The 15,741-nt window shown below is 43.3% G+C and overlaps 1 protein-coding gene across 3 annotated transcripts in view; it reads left to right on the forward strand.

The window, feature by feature from the left end:
• The window catches only part of LOC309837091 (zinc finger protein 418-like), a 29,216-nt gene extending 13,975 nt beyond the window's left edge, over positions 1 to 15,241 (forward strand). Inside the window, exons 1-5 of one of the 3 annotated variants that reach the window (XM_082677439.1) lie at positions 914 to 1,034; positions 2,551 to 2,641; positions 8,323 to 8,647; positions 10,960 to 11,086; positions 12,362 to 15,241. In XM_082677439.1, the coding sequence (XP_082533565.1) occupies positions 8,615 to 8,647; positions 10,960 to 11,086; positions 12,362 to 13,659 (1,458 nt within the window). In that variant the 5' untranslated portion in view covers positions 914 to 1,034; positions 2,551 to 2,641; positions 8,323 to 8,614 and the 3' untranslated portion in view covers positions 13,660 to 15,241. Of the gene's footprint in view, positions 1 to 913; positions 1,035 to 2,550; positions 2,642 to 8,322; positions 8,648 to 10,959; positions 11,087 to 12,361 lie in introns of those variants that run through there. The other 2 variants (XM_082677438.1, XM_082677440.1) reach the window with 2 other exon arrangements.
• Positions 15,242 to 15,741: the final 500 nt, after the last annotated feature.

The following is a 15,741-nucleotide window of genomic DNA, read 5'->3' on the forward strand; positions in this document are numbered from 1 at the left end:
TTACCTGTGATGACAGGTTGATATGCAGTTTCTCCAATTAAGAGAAAAGGAGAGAGATACTATATAATAATATAATTCTTTGAAAGCAAAGTTATAAAACAGTAAAAAACTAACACATTATTAATTTTATATTAAATATCACTCACCTTATTCCTATGTAAGGATGGGCTATCCACTTCAATACAAGTCGTTTTTTTTTTTTTTGGCTGCCCCACGCACCATGTGGGATCTTAGTTCCCTGACCAGGGATCGAACCCATGCCCCCTGCAGTGGAAGCGTGGAGTCCTAACCCTTGGACCGCCAGGGGATATCTCAATACAAGTCTTGAACACAGTGTTCTACATGATGAATACTTAGGCAATGATGATGATGACGCAAAAATTCTCATACAGTTCTTACCATACAGTTATTAGATTTTCACACAAAGACACACCCACATACACAACAGATAAGTTTATTAACTGTAAGTCATGATGATTATTTACTGTTCACTAAGTGGAAGTGGATCATCATAAAGGTCTTCATCCTTGGTGTCTTCATGTTGAGTAGGCTGAGGAGGGGGAGGAAGAGTAGGGATCGGTCTTGCCGTCTCAGGGTGGCAGAGGTGATAGAGGTGGAGGAGGTGGAAGGGGAGGCTGGAGAGGCAGGCATGCTTGGTCGAACTTCACAGAAATACATAATTTCTGTCCAACTTCTTTACTTTTTCATTTCTTTAAAAATGTTTCTGTATGGTACCAATCCTTCTTCCACTGTCTGCCTTAGTTTCAGTGCCCGTATCATACAAGGGTCCATGTTGTAAAAGAAGTCAAAAGCAGTCTTGAATAGTCAGAACCCTTCTGCTAGATTGTCTAATGTCAATTTATTTTCAGGCCCTGATGCTTCTACATCATCTTCCTCGTCGTCTGGCACTGGTTCAGAAGCACTCGTCTCCATCAGGTCGTCTTCGTGAATTCCTCTGGTGTGGTGTTCAGTTAGCTCTTGAATTTCTCCAAGATCCACATCTTGAAACCCTTCACATTCACACCCTTTTTTTGGTCAGATCCACAATCTCTTTCCTGGTTTCCTTGATTGGCTTTGTTTTATTTATTTATTTATTTTAACTTATTTATTTTATTTTTGGCTGTGTTGGGTCTTCATTGCTGCATGCGGGCTTTCTCTAGTTGCAGCGAGTGGGGGTTACTCTTCGTTGCGGTGCGCAGGCTTCTCATTGTGGTGGCTTCTCGTTGCAGAGCACGGGCTCTAGACACATGGGCTTCCGTTGTTGCAGCACGTGGGCTCAGTAGTTGTGGCGCACGGACTTAGTTGCTTTGCGGCATGTGGGATCTTCCTGGACCAGGGCTCGAACCTGTGTCCCCTGCATTGGCAGGCAGATTCTTAACCACTGCGCGACCAGGGAAGCCCAATTGGCTTTGTTTTAAATCCTGTGAAGTCATCTGGACACAGTTTTCTCCAGTATGAATTTATTGTTTCAAGCTTTATGGCTTTCACAGCTCTTTCTATAGCAACAATAGCATCTTCAATGGTGTAAACCTTCCCAACTTCCATGATGATTTCTTTATCAGAATTCTCTTCCATAGCATTGATAATCTTTCCATAGAGTACTGTATGTAATGAGGCTTACAGGTTCTAGAGGCTGAATTAGAGGCATGTGTTTGGGGGCAAGTAGACCACTTTAAGGCATTTGGTGTTGAACTCATTGGCTTCTGTGTGACCAGGGGCATTGTCCAATTTAAAAGAACTCTGGGGCTTCCCTGATTATGAGGATGCAGCATGATTTATTCAGTCTCCCATTGATAGATACTACGTTGATTAATCTTTTTTATTATAAAACAATCGATACTAAATAGCTTTGTTATTACAAAAGACTTGCTCTTGTTGTTAAATTAAAACAATTTGCTATGTGAGCAAATCAATTTTCTGGTAGATTCAAATAAAATCAGTCTCTAACATACTTTCTAAATTGATGGAGTAGTTTCTACTAACATTACTTTGCATATTATCTTCATTCAGACTGGGTTGGGATCCTTGGAAATTCCTCACTCTTTATAGCTTTGTAACTCAAATTGGGGCATGGGTTGAGACCTCTGTGCGTCAGTTGGTCTTTGCTAGCAAGTTGGTTCTTTCTCTAAAGGGATCATCTACCAATGGCATGTTTTGGATTGAATGATGCTGGAAGTAACATGTCTTCTGTTTACACAGAAAGGGCATGGAGCTTTCCCCCAGCATGACTTGCTTCCTGAGTAGTTTCTAGGCCATTAACCTTTGTCCCAGTACCTCTTTGGGGATCAAATTCTTAGCTCCATCCACTGAGTACATTGGCTTCTCCTATTTCCTCGACTGTATCCTGAAACTCCTGGTATATATTAACATTCCTGTGAGAGTAGCGAGGAGCAGAAACAGAAGTATGGGGGCGGGGGGAAACATATGCATATCTTCCTGGGATATTCCAGATAGATTGAGAGGAGATATCGTCTGTGTCTGTGATATTGATGTAATGTGTTTGAGCCTTGCGGTCTGGGCTAATGACTCTATTGTCTTTGTTCTTTACAGATACAAGCAGTAAGTCCAATACATTCTCAGCAATAGACCTTCTTCTGGACCTTCCTATGAAGCCAGAACCACATGCACCATCCTGATCCTGGTGAGCATGTTTGGCTTTTTTACTTATTCACATCTATTTTGTCCTTTTAGATGGCCCTAGTTGTAAACCCAAACTGTTGGCTGATGAAAACGTTTCTTCACTTGCGTCTTTGTTTCTCAACATTTTGCCCCTTTGTGCTGGTTAGCAGTGAAAACCCTGTCTCTAAGTTCTGTTTGTGTGGTGGGTAAGGCAAACACCTTTTTTCCAAATACGGCCTCTGAGCTCTAAGTTCCCTCCAGGACATTCAATCGTGTATTTAATAAATTTTTCTTTTTATGTTTATAGTCTTATAAACTATGTCAGTTATTCTGTTGGGAATTTTGCATCCATTATTGAATAATAATTGAAATAACTCATAGTAGTTGTAGGACACAAAATAAACTGTCGAGGAAAGGGGAACCCTTCCAAGGCCGAAGAGTGGGCTCTTGTCTTACACTAGGAAGTGAATTGTCCGAGGAGACACATGTGCTGACAAAGCAAGAGACTTTATTGGGAAGTGACGCCCGGGCAGAGAGCGGCAGGGTGAGGGAGCCCAGGAAGAACTGCTCTGCCATGTGGCTCACAGTCTCAGGTTTTATGGTGACGGGGTTAGCTTCCAGATTGTCTCTGGCCAGTCATCTCGCTTGGCCCATAGTCTGACTTAGGGTCCTTCCTGGTGGCTCACACATCTCTCAGCCAAGATGGATCCAGTGAGAAGGGCTCTGGGAGGTTGGTCGACTCCTCCCTCTTTTGGCCCCTCCCCGTTAGTTTTCGGGTTAGCTTTCTGCTGCCGCACCTTGTTCCTTATCAAAACCTCCTGTTGTGAGACAGCTCAGGCAAGCAGGCCTGGCCAAGGCAGGTGGTTTTTGTCACCAGTTCCCTAACGAAACTATTGTGTAAATAGTTATTCAAAGATGTTACTCTAAAGTAACGTATGGCTTTTTCAGGTTTTGGGAGTTTGATGGTAGAAATCCCATGCTGACTTGAATTTTTTTTTTTTTTTTAATAACCCCAGTTCTTTGATTATTAAGGGAAGGGCTCTGAATCTGCTCCTTTATCTTTTTTTTTTTAATTGGAGTATAATTAGTTTACAATGTTGTGTTTCTGCTGTACAAGTGAGTCAGCTCTATGTATGCATATATCCCCTCCCTCCCTCCCTCCTAGGTCCCGCCCATATAGGTCATCACAGAGCACCAAGCTGAGCTCCCTGTGCTATACCCTGTGCTATACCGCTGGCTCCCACAGCTATCTGTTTTACACATGGTAGTGTATTCATGTCAAACCTAATCTCTCCCAGTTCATCCCACCGTCCCCTTCCCCTTCTGTGTTCACACACCCATTGTCTATGTCTGCGTCTCTATTTGTGCCCTAGAATTATGTTCATCTGTACCATTTTTTTAGATTGCACATACATGCATTGATATACAATATTTGTTTTTCTCTTTCTGATTTCACTCTGTATGACAGACTCTAGGTCCATCCACATCTGTACAAATGACCCACTTTCATTCCTTGTTATGGCTGAGTAATATTCCATTATGTGTGTGTGTGTGTGTGTGTGTGTGTGTGTGTGTGTGTGTGTGCCACATCTTCTTTATCCATTCATGGATAAAGTGTCAGTGGACACTTAGATTGTTTACATGTCCTGGCTATTGTAAATAGTGCTGCAATGAACATTGGGGTACATGACTCTTTTTGAATTATGGTTTTCTCAGGGTATATGCCCAGTAGTGGGATTGCTGGGTCATATGGTAGTTGTAGTTTTAGTTGTTGTTTTTTTGTGTGTGTGGTATGCGGACCTCTCACTGTTGTGGCCTCTTCTGCTGTGGAGCACAGGCTTCAGATGTGCAGGCTCAGCGGCCATGGTTCACGGGCCCAGCCGCTCCGCGGCACGTGGGATCTTCCTGGACTGGGGCATGAACCCCTGTCCCCTGCATTGGCAGGCAGATTCTCAACCACTGTGCCACCAGGGAAGCCTGTAGTTTTAGTATTTTAAGGGACCTCCATACTCTTCTCCATATAGTGTAGGAGGGTTCCCTTTTCTCCACACCCTCTCTAGCATTTATTGTTTGTAGATTTTTTGATGATGGCCATTCTGACCACTATGAGGTGATACCTCATCGTAGTTTTGACTTGCATTTCTCTAATAATTAGTGATGTTGAGCATCTTTTCATGTATTTGTTGGTCATCTGTATGTCTTCTTTGGAGAAATGTCTATTTAGGTCTTCCACCAATTTTTTGATTGGGTTTTTTTTGATATTGAGCTGCTTGAGTTGTTTGTATATTTGGAAAATTAATCCTTTGTCAGTTGCTTCATTTGAAAATATTTTCTCCCATTCTGAGGGTTGTCTTTTTGTCTTGTTTATGGTTTCCTTTGCTGTGCAAAAGGTTTTAAGTTTTATTAGGTCCCATTTATTTTTGTTTTTATTCTCAATACTGTAGGAGGTGGGTCAAAAATTTAGGTCTTTAATCTATTTTGAGTTTATTTTTGTGTATGGTGTTGGGGAGTGTTCTAATTTCATTATTTTACATGTAGCTGTCCAGTTTTCCCAGCAACTCTTATTGAAGAAGCCATCTTTGCTCCATTGTATATTTTGGCCTCCTTTGTCATAGATTAGGTGACCATAGGTGTGTAGGTATATCTCTGAGCTTTCTATCCTGTTCCATTGATTTATATTTCTGTTTTTGTGCCAGTACCATACAGTCTTGATTACCGTAGTAGCCCTGTAGTGTAGCCTGAGGTCAAGGAGTCTGATTAATTTTTTGTTCTAATTCTGTGAAAAATGCCATTGGTAATTTGATAGGCGTTGTGTTGAATCTGTAGATTGTTTTGGCTAGTATAGTCATTTTTACAATATTGGTTCTTCCAATCCAAGAACATGGTATATCTCCCCATCTGTTTGTGTCATCTTTGATTTCTTTCATCAGTGCCTTATAGTTTTCTGAGTACAGGTCTTTTACCTCCTTAGGTAGGTTTATTCCTAGGTCTTTTATTCTTTTCGTTGCAATGGTAAATGGGAGTGTTTCCAAAATTTCTATTTCTGTGCATTAATTTTGCATCCTGCTACTTTACCAAATTCATTGATTAGCTCTAGTAGTTTTCTGGTGGCATCTTTAGGATTTTCTATGTACAGTATCATGTCATCTGCAAACAGTGACAGTTTTACTTCTGCTTTTCCAATTTGTATTCCTTTTATTTCTTTTTCTTCTCTGATTTCTGTGGCTAGAACTTCCGAAACTATGTTGAATAATAGTGGCAAGAGTGAACATCCTTGTCTTTTTCCTGATTTTAGAGGAAATGCTTTCAGTTTTTCACCATTGAGAATGATGTTTGCTGTGGGTTTGTCATATATGATTGTTATTATGTTGAGGTAGGTTACCTCTATGCCCACTTTCTGGAGAGTTTTTATCATAAATGAGTTTTGAATTTTGTCAAAAGCTTTTTTTGCATCTATTGAGAAGATCATATGGTTTTTATTCTTTAATTTGTTAATATGGTGTATCACATTGATTTGTGTATATTGAAGAATCCTTGCATCTCTGGGATAAATCCCACTTGATCATGGTGTATGATCCTTTTAATGTGTTGTTGGGTTCTGTTTACTAGTATTTTGTTGACGATTTTTGCATCACTGTTCATCAGTGATATTGGTCTGTAATTTTCTTTTTTTGTGATACCTTTGTCTGGTTTTGGTATCAGGGTGATGGTGGCCTCGTAGAATGAGCTTGGGGAAGAGTTTGAAAAGGATAGGTGTTAACTCTTCTCTAAATGTTTGTTGGAATTCACCTGTGCAGCCACCTGGTCCTGGACTTTTGTTTGTTGGAAGATTTTTAATTACAGTTTCAATTTCATTACTTGTGATTAGTCTGTTTATATTTTCTAATTCTTCGTGGTTCAGTCTTGGAAAGCTGTATGTTTCCAAGAATTTGTCCATTTCTTCCAGGTTGTCCATTTTATTGGCATAGAGTTGCTTGTAGTAGTCTCTTATGATCCTTTGTATTTTTGCGGTGTCAATTGTAATTTCTCCTTTTCATTTCTTTTTAAAAATTATTTATTTATTTTTGGCACACATCCTTCTTTCTAGTTGTGACACGCTGGCTTGAGTGTGTGGTTCAGTAGTTGCAGCGTGCGGGCTTAGTTACCCCACAGCATGTGGGATCCTAGTTCCCCAACCAGGGATCGAACCAGCATCCCCTGCATTGCAAGACAGTTTCTTTATTTTAAAAAAATTACTTAATTTATTTTTTTGGCTACATTGGGTCTTTGTTGTTGTGTTCAGGCTTTTCTCTAGTTGCAGCAAACAGGGGCTACTCTTTGTTGTGGTGCTTGGGCTCTAGGCGCACAGACTTCAGTAGTTGTGGCCTGTGGGCTTAGTTGCTCCGTGGCATGTGGGATCTTCCTGGACCAGGGATCGAATCCCTGTCACCTGCATTGGCAGGCACATTCTCAACAGCTGTGCCACCAGGGAATCCCGTTTGCTCTTTAGTTCTTCTAGGTCCTTGTTAAACATTTCTTCTATTTTCTCAATTCGTGATTTTGGATCATCTTTACTATCATTATTCTGAATTCTTTTTCACGTAAGTTGCCTATTTCATCTTCATTTATTTGGTCTTGTAGGTTTTTACCTTGCTCCTTCGTCTGTGACATATATTTTTTTTGTCATTTCTTTCTTTCTTTTTTTTTGATGAGTGGGGCTGTGTTCCTGTCTTGCTGGTTGTTTGGCCTGAGGTATCCAGCACTAGAGTTTGTAGGCTGTTGAGTAGAGTCAGGTCTTGGGGAGCTCAGGTCAGACTCCTCATTCCTCCAAAGGATGTTCTTGGAAGATGTCTTTCTGCATGTGTTGATTCTTATCTGCCTCCAGCTCAAGATAATCCCTATGCCAATGTGGCATATTTTGGTTCCCTGCCTTTGTATCTGATAAATTCAGCAGAAACACTCTTTCTCATAGTAAGAGTTGCTTCTTTGCAGGGAGAGTCTTATCATCTCATCAACTGAGAATCTGAATGTTTTCTCTGTGGGGTTTATCTAATGTATTCAGTCTTCAGAGGCTCTGTGTAAGCACTTAGTGACTTACCTAGATGGTCCTTTGAATAGGGCTCTATTACGTGGAATATAAAACCTGTTGTTTCCCCAAGAAAATTATGAGCTTTGTAATGTTTTCTAAATCAAGATCCCAAAAGTTTTCCTTGGTGCAGTTATTGTATTTTTTCAAGAATTCACATATTTTGGAAATGTTTTTAGTGCTTATGAAGTCACACAATTGTTTGTTCATGCACATGCACTTGTAGGGAGTGCTTGTCCCTTGTCAATTTACATGGTATTTTTAGTTAGAACTTCTTAGCATCTTTCATACCAAATGATTTATATACATGTAGATTAGCAAGTCACTGTCACTAAATCATTCTCACAGAAAGTGGGTGTGATCTTTGGCAGCTCAATTCAAGAGTGAATACCTCAAGGGAGTTCCCTGGTGGTCCAATGGTTAGGACACTGTGCTTTCAATGCCAAGGGCGGGGGTTCCAGCCCTGGTTGGGAAACTAAGATCCCACAAGCTGCAAGCCATGGCCAAAAAAGTAAATACCTCAAAATATCCTTAAAGATTTTATATCTTCATCTATTTAAACTCATTAAGTAGATAAAATATACAGAGGAGTTTTATTGAATGCTTTAATTCAGTGTTTTATTTACTCTTTAATTCAGTGTTTTATTCACTGCTGTGAGAACTACATTGACCAGAGGACCCTGAGCCATCAAATTCACGTCAGCGTGGAGCCAATGAAGGTCCAGGACTGGGGCATTTCCATGTGTGCCATCGTGTCAAGGCGGGATTTCCGGCATTCTCCTAGTGGCAGTCTGTTTCCTACTCAGAGGTTCCACAGCTCTGTGTCTGGTCCGAGGTGACCAAATTAAAGAGGAGACACGACGAAGAGGAATTGTCCTTGCTGTACAGAGTCGGATCTGAAGCACTGGGTTGCTCCACCCACAGACTCCGATGGCGGCGGCAGTGCTGAGGGACACGCCTCAGGTAAACGCTCGTCCTCCAGGCCCTCACCACCCTCACTCCACCAGACACTAAAGCCCCGAGTGTGGGGCGCTTGCTCCTGTGCCCGCAGCCCAGGCCCCGGTGTCCAGGATGGTGAGGCAGCCATGGGTGGGGGCCTGGGGCCCTGTTTCTGACAGACAGTGTGATGGTGCGTGGGAGAGGGTCACAGGTGGAGGAATCAGCAGGTGTATAGGTTTGGAGGTCGGAGGATTGGGAAACCTATTTCTTTAGGGAACAGAGCATTGAGATGGAGTGGCCCCTGGATTGGCAGGCTCAGGGGGTTGTTTCTTCATTCTGAAGGCCCTGGGAACCATGGGGAATTTCAACAAAGAAGACGATGTTTTCCAAGAGGATTTTTAAAGGAAGAACAGACTGGAGAGGTTTGATGACAGTGAAGCACAGGGAGACTGAGTCCTTGTGCAAGTCACATAGCCGCTAAGAGTCAGCACTGAGGACTGAACCCCAGAGTTTAGACAGCCTGAGGTCTCTTTGCTCCAGTGGTGAGCAGAGCTATAATGGAGACCAGAGCCCACTGAGCTCCAGCATGGTTGCCTGCCTCCACTGACCTCTGCCCAGTGGTTCCCATAACAGTTGAAGTGCTTTTAGAATCTACACAAGTAAGAGGTGAGGGTGTCCCAGGGTCTCACTGATCATGACCCTATGCATGTGGTATCTGGGGTTGTGGTATCATGGGACCCTTCACCTGCCATTCTCCCAGCTCTTAGTCTGGGACCCTGGAGAAACGTCAACAGAGGCTGGAGGTTATATGGAGGTGTTCCCAATTCCAGAAATTAGTAAAGTCGTCAAGGGCATAGGCACCAGTATGTGCCAGATGCTTGAAGGTGAGGCCAAGCTGGGAATATTCAGGGAAATGTAAGTCTCCTTCTGATGAGAACAGAGTTAGGGAGGCAGGACTCAGGCCTGGAATGTCTCCCTGAGAAGTGGGTGTTGATTTTGGAGGTGGTTGGAGCAGTGGGGGAGTTTGGGTCATAAATGGAGGTGAACTTACACATGCCTTAACCTGTTCCATCTATCTGCAGAAAAGAAAGGTCTAGAAATTTGAGACAGAGTTCAGCATTAGACACACATGGGTGGTGACTGCTTGGTGGATTGGGTGGGGCTTTCTGTCATGTTTAGGAAGGGGAATTCTTGTCCTGGTGGTAATATTATTAACAAATCAGGAAGAAGAGAGTAGATGTCAATTCTGGGTGTCTTTCTTGGGCACCAGGTTGGAGGAAGTGGTCTCTCAGACATAGGTAAAATGTTTTAAGAGAGGTAGCCATTGAGAGAGGAGAGGATAATCTAGCAGCCACAGTTTCCAAGGGAAGAGTGGACATGAGGTGAATGTAGAGGCCTAGGAGTAACTGAGGCAGGATGACCCTGAGGATTGGGCTGCTGCTTATTCACCATTCTTGACTCACCAGAATTTTGTGGTGACCTTTTGTGGATCCTCCAAGGCTGGTTGATGAGCTTAGGGATGAATAGGACACCTGTGAGTTACTCGGCCTCATGTTACGGGCGGAATTATGACCCCCTAAAGTCTTATGTTGAAGTTTTAATCCCCAGTAACCCAGCATGTGACTGTGTTTGGAGATAGGGATTTTTATTATATGAACCCTCATCCAACATGTCCAGTGTCCTTGTAATAACAGGAAATTTGGGCTCAGACACAGAAGAAAGACCAAGTGAAGTCACAGGGAAATGACAGCCATCAATAAGCCAAGGATTGAGGCTGTAAACGCAACCAACCCTGCCAACACTTGAACTGTCAGAAAATGAATTTTTGTTGTTTAAGCTAGCCACTATGTGGTACTTTGTTGTGGTAGCCTTAGCAGGAGGTGGGGTCCTGCAGCGGTCTGTAGTAGCAGGGCACTGTCAATGCTGTATGATGAGTAACAGGGAGACAAATGGAATCCCTGTGGCTGTGGGGATGCATTTATGGCGTGCACAGATGCAAGAGATGCTAAGAAAGATGTGCACACAGAGAGGGAGCATGAGCTGATGATTCTACATCTTTGGTATTAGGGACTTAAGAGTGCAGGGTGAGTCTACATTTGGTTGTACCTGGGAGGTATGCTCTGGGGTATCCCAGGGATATGGCCTGGCTGGGGGCTGGTGGGGCCCTGCAGGCAGGACCATGAGGAGAGAGTGACATTAGTGGCACCAGGACCTGGTATCGCCTCCGAGTTGGAGAGCTTGGGAGGAGGGTAAGCATGGGGTAGATATGTTAATGATGGGTTGTGGGTCCTTGGGAGAGAGGCTTTTTGTGATTTCATCTCTCCCCATCATGGCAGGGTAGTGTGACCTTTGAAGACGTGGTAGTGTACTTCTCCTGGGAGGAGTGGGGGCTCCTTGATGAGGCTCAGAGATGCCTGTACCACGATGTCATGCTGGAGAACTTTGCACTTGTGACCTCACTGGGTAAGGCCCTCACACCCATCCCAGTACCTTGAGCTAGACTCTGATCTTCTCACAATTGAACAGTAGGTTCTGTCTCCTTTCCCAGTTCCCTGGCTGGGTGCTGTGGTCGACAGGGCTGGGCTGAGCGACTGCCCTCTTCTTGAACCTGCAGCCACTGGTGTGCTGCCCCAGTGAGCCTGATGGATCACACCTTACTTGCCCTCTCCCTGGCTGGGTAACTGTCCAGATCCATGGCTCCTGCCCAGGTTTTTCTGTCTCCTTTCTGTTGACATTCTTCCTGTCTGTGCCAGCAGTTGCCATTTGATAATATGTTGACTACATTTGGGGACGATGGGCTTTTATTTTTTGGCCATGCCGCATGGCTTGTGGGATCTTAGTTCCCCAACCAGGGATTGAACCTGGACCCTTGGCAGTGAAAGTGCAGAATCCTAACCCCTGGACTACGAGGGAATTCCCATGGGCTATTCTTATAATATGCAGAATTGCTCTGGGCCAATGCTAGTCCATCACCTGTCCTGTCATTGCCTTAGGACTCAGGTCCCAGGCAGTTGTTCAACTGGGGTTCAGAAAGAAGAGTGCTGGGATGGACATGACTCCAGCCATGGCGAGATGGGCTCAGAGCAGGTCTCTCTTTGGTGAATGGCAGCTGATGGAGGGCATGACATCAAGACTGTATTCAGATCATATGGAACCTGTCCTGTGTCCACCAGTGTGTTGATGGTGATGCCAGTGACCACACCTCATTTCTACCTTTCCTGCCTTACTGTGGACACTTCTATAACTTCTGATTCTTCTCTGGGTCCCTGGCTGTCCCCACCTTTCTACTTTCATGTGTCACCTTTTCTCTACTGTTTCCCCTACAATGTTCCCCAAGATTAGGTCCCACATAATGTATTGCAAGGCATGCACATATCATTAAATAGACTGTGAATACCACGTAGTCAGTTGCAACCATATCTTCCTGCGCCTGGATACTTGAACACAGCACTCAAATATCAGCAGCAGCCAAGGCCCTCCTGAAGGGTGTTGGCAGAGAAGTGAATTGGAGATATTTCTTCCTGTGCTGCATGCCACCCTGACAGCCTCCATCTTGCAAGGGCTCCCTACTTCTTAGGGCTTTCAGAGTCCCAGTACTGCAAAGCAGCTCTTTCATCAACCTCATACTGAAAACAATCCAATGGCCTCATTCTTTGGTGTGTCTGACACATTTGTGTTGGGGCTGCCCCACCACCACCAAAGACAACACGCATTTCACCAGCATTTCTGTGCTTTCAGGTTGTTGGTATGGAATGGAGGATGAGGAAGCATTTTCTGTGCAGAGTGTTTCTGTAGAACAAATGTCACTGGGCAAGACTCCAACTCCAGATCCATCCATTCAGAAGACTCATCCCTGTGAGAAGTGTGTCATGGCCGGGAGAGACATTTTGTATCTGCCTGAGTACCAAGGATTGCATCCTGGGCAGAAATCATACACCTGTGAGGCATGTGGAAAACAATTTTGGTTCAGTCCAAACAGTCACCAGCACCAGAAGCACAATGATGAGAAGCCATTCAAAAGGGACATAGATAGGGCCTCATTTGTGACGAGCTACAGGTTCCATGTTTCAGGGAAGACCTTCACCTGCGAAGAAGTCGGGAGGGACTTCCTGGCTATGTTGAATCTTCTTCAGCATCAGGCCACTCTCAAAGGGGCAAAGCCACACAGCAGCTTCAGGTGTGGGGAGTCCTTTCATAGTGGAAAAAGTCATTACAAGTATAGTGAGTATGAGAAATTGTTCAGCTATGAATACACACTTTTTCAGGATGAGCAACTTCACACTAGAGAAAGTTACTATGACTGTGAGAAACCCTTTAACCAAAGCTCCATCCTTATTAATTGCCAGAGACCTGACACAGGAGCAAGGTCTTATGAGTGCAGTGAATGTGGGAAATCCTTTAGCCAAAGCTACAGACTCATTCAACACCACAGAAGTCACACTGCAGCAAGGCCTTATAAGTGCAATGAATGTGGGAAAGCTTTCAGCTACAAATTAAGACTTGTGCAGCACCTACAAATTCACACTAAAGTGAGGCCTTATGAGTGTGGTGAATGTGGGAAGTCCTTTAGCTACAGCTCCACTCTCATTAAACACCAGAGAGTTCACACTGGAGCAAGGCCTTATAAGTGTGGTGAGTGTGGGAATTCCTTTAGCCAAAGCTCCAACCTCATTCAGCACCAGAAGATTCACAGTGGAGCGAGGCCTTATAAATGCAGTGAATGTGGAAAATCCTTCAGCTACAAATGCAAACTTGTGCAGCACCTGCGAATTCACACTGGAGAAAGGCCTTATGAGTGTGGGGAATGTGGGAAATCCTTTAGCCACAGCTCCACTCTTAATCAACACCAGAGAATTCACACTGGAGCCAGACCATATAAGTGTGACGAGTGTGAGAAATCCTTTAGCCAAAAGTCCAACCTCATTCAGCACCGGAGAGTACACACAGGAGAAAAGCCTTATGAGTGTGGGGAATGTGGGAAGTCCTTTAGTCAAAGCTCCCACATCATTCAACACAGAAAACTTCACACCAGATAACCTCATGAATGCAGTGACTGGGAGAAAATCAGTTACAGCCAATGGTTTGTAATTAAACAAGTTCACAGCCTGGATAAAATTTATTTGTGCAGCAAAGTTGGGAAAACCTTCATCTAAAGGTCTCTGAAACCTACAGGGAACATGGGTTTTCAGTGTACTAGAACTAGAGTGTTTTTGTGAGGGAACCATCTGCTTGACATTGAACCTTATACAGCTGAGCATCCAGAGTGGGAAGGTTCCCCAGGAGTTCTAGGTTTGTGGGAAGCTATTAGGATCCTCTTTGCATATTCTACTGCTGGCTCTGTTGCCTGAATTATGTTCCTTCCAGTTTCTGTGGCAGAAGCCTCACCTCTACCACTTAGTAGTTTCCAGGTTCCAATAGTATGTATGTCCCTTGCAATGATCAGGGAAGGCAAATGTCTCTGTCCCATTCTCTACAGAACAGTAAGGAGGAGTAATTTTCAAGGGAGGAAGCACCTCTAGTGCCTCTGTGAGAAGTATAAATCAGTTCCCTTTTCCCAAGGATATCACATAATGCTGAGCACTACTGTGGGGAAGCTGTTCCCCGGGTACTGCAAAGGAATCACGTGCCTTCATGTCTAGAGTTGGGTTTTCTGGTGTTGGTTGTAAGACAGGGGTGAGGCTGGAACCTAAATTCACACACAGTGGATGTGATTCATATGCACTGGAGGAGGCTGTGGCGATGAGAGAGGTGTGCCTTTTCTAAACATGCCTCCACAAATATTCAGTGACTGTGGCTACATTGTGTTGGATGAGGTGTACATGCCATAGCTGTGTTCTTCCTGTAGCTGCGGTCATTGTCAGAGCATATAAAGCTTTGTATATTTGTGTAGCCTCCAGGCTGCTCACTCTAAGGATACTGCTGCATGGAGAAGAAAATGAAAATAGACAGAAGGGAGATCTTGAAGCCCAGAGATACAGTTTTTGTGACCTAGCAGCTGTTCCTGCCAACTCAGAAATGATCTTTATGAATACTTTCTGCCCTGTTGGAGGGCTGCCTCCCAAGCTTTCTAAACATCTGGTTATGAAAAAAAATGGGGAATTAGATTTCTATTTAAACAAATTCTTACAAAGGTTTATTGACATATAATTGATTTAAATTGTACAGTGTGGTTAGTTTTGACATAGTGTAAAAACCATGAAACCATTAAAAATGCTGATGGTTATCATATCTGTAATTCATAGTTACTTCCCTTGTATTTTTGGCCACACCACACAGCTTGTGGGATCAAGCCTGGGTCGTGGCAGTGAAAGCCCAGAATCCTAACCCCTCGGCTACCAGAGAATACCCTTTTAAAATCTCTTTCTGCCCTCACAACTACTGATTTACTCTTTCACAGTAAATTCGTTTGTTTCATAGAATTTTGTTTACTTTTTAAAAATTGTGTTTTCCCTCCATGCTGCATAATTATTTTCTGATTCATAAATATTTGCTTATGTAAATACTTCATTCTTTTTATAGCTGAGTACTATATCCTGTCTAGATGAACCACAATTTGTTTACCCACTTTTCTGTTAATGGCCATTTTGGCTTGTTTCCAATTTTCGGCTGTTACAAATAAAGCCTTATGTACACAATGGAAAGGCACAGGCGATGAAGCCTCTTTGTTTTTGTTCATGTTAGGGGTAACTTGTTGCATCTCGCCACACTATATTACTGAATTATGTAACACATAAACCTCTTCAGAGTCCATTTCTAAGATGTAAACCTTTCATAACTCCAATATCAGTGCTCAGACATCCCATTTTAAAGCTTTTGTGTTTCATAAATCTCTTAACCTCTAGGTAGGTAGCTATTACATCTCTGAAGTTCCCCAATCATTCCACTAGAGTTTGCAACATGTTTGCAACATTCTATATGTGGTTTGTTGGGTCTCTCAAACTATTTAACATGCTGACCACCCCACCAATTTGAAGAGATTAGGGTGGGCAAGTTGAAGTGTCTTGATGGTGCACATCTGTGGCATTTTTTTTTTTACTATCAGAGCTCCACACAGCCAGGAAATTTTTCAGGTACTGTATGTGCAAGAGTGTGAGGAACTGTCCTTCCTACACCCTAAT

Source organism: Grampus griseus (assembly GCF_964374135.1).
Source record: "Grampus griseus genome assembly, chromosome: 19".
In the NCBI taxonomy this organism is placed as follows: domain Eukaryota; kingdom Metazoa; phylum Chordata; class Mammalia; order Artiodactyla; family Delphinidae; genus Grampus; species Grampus griseus.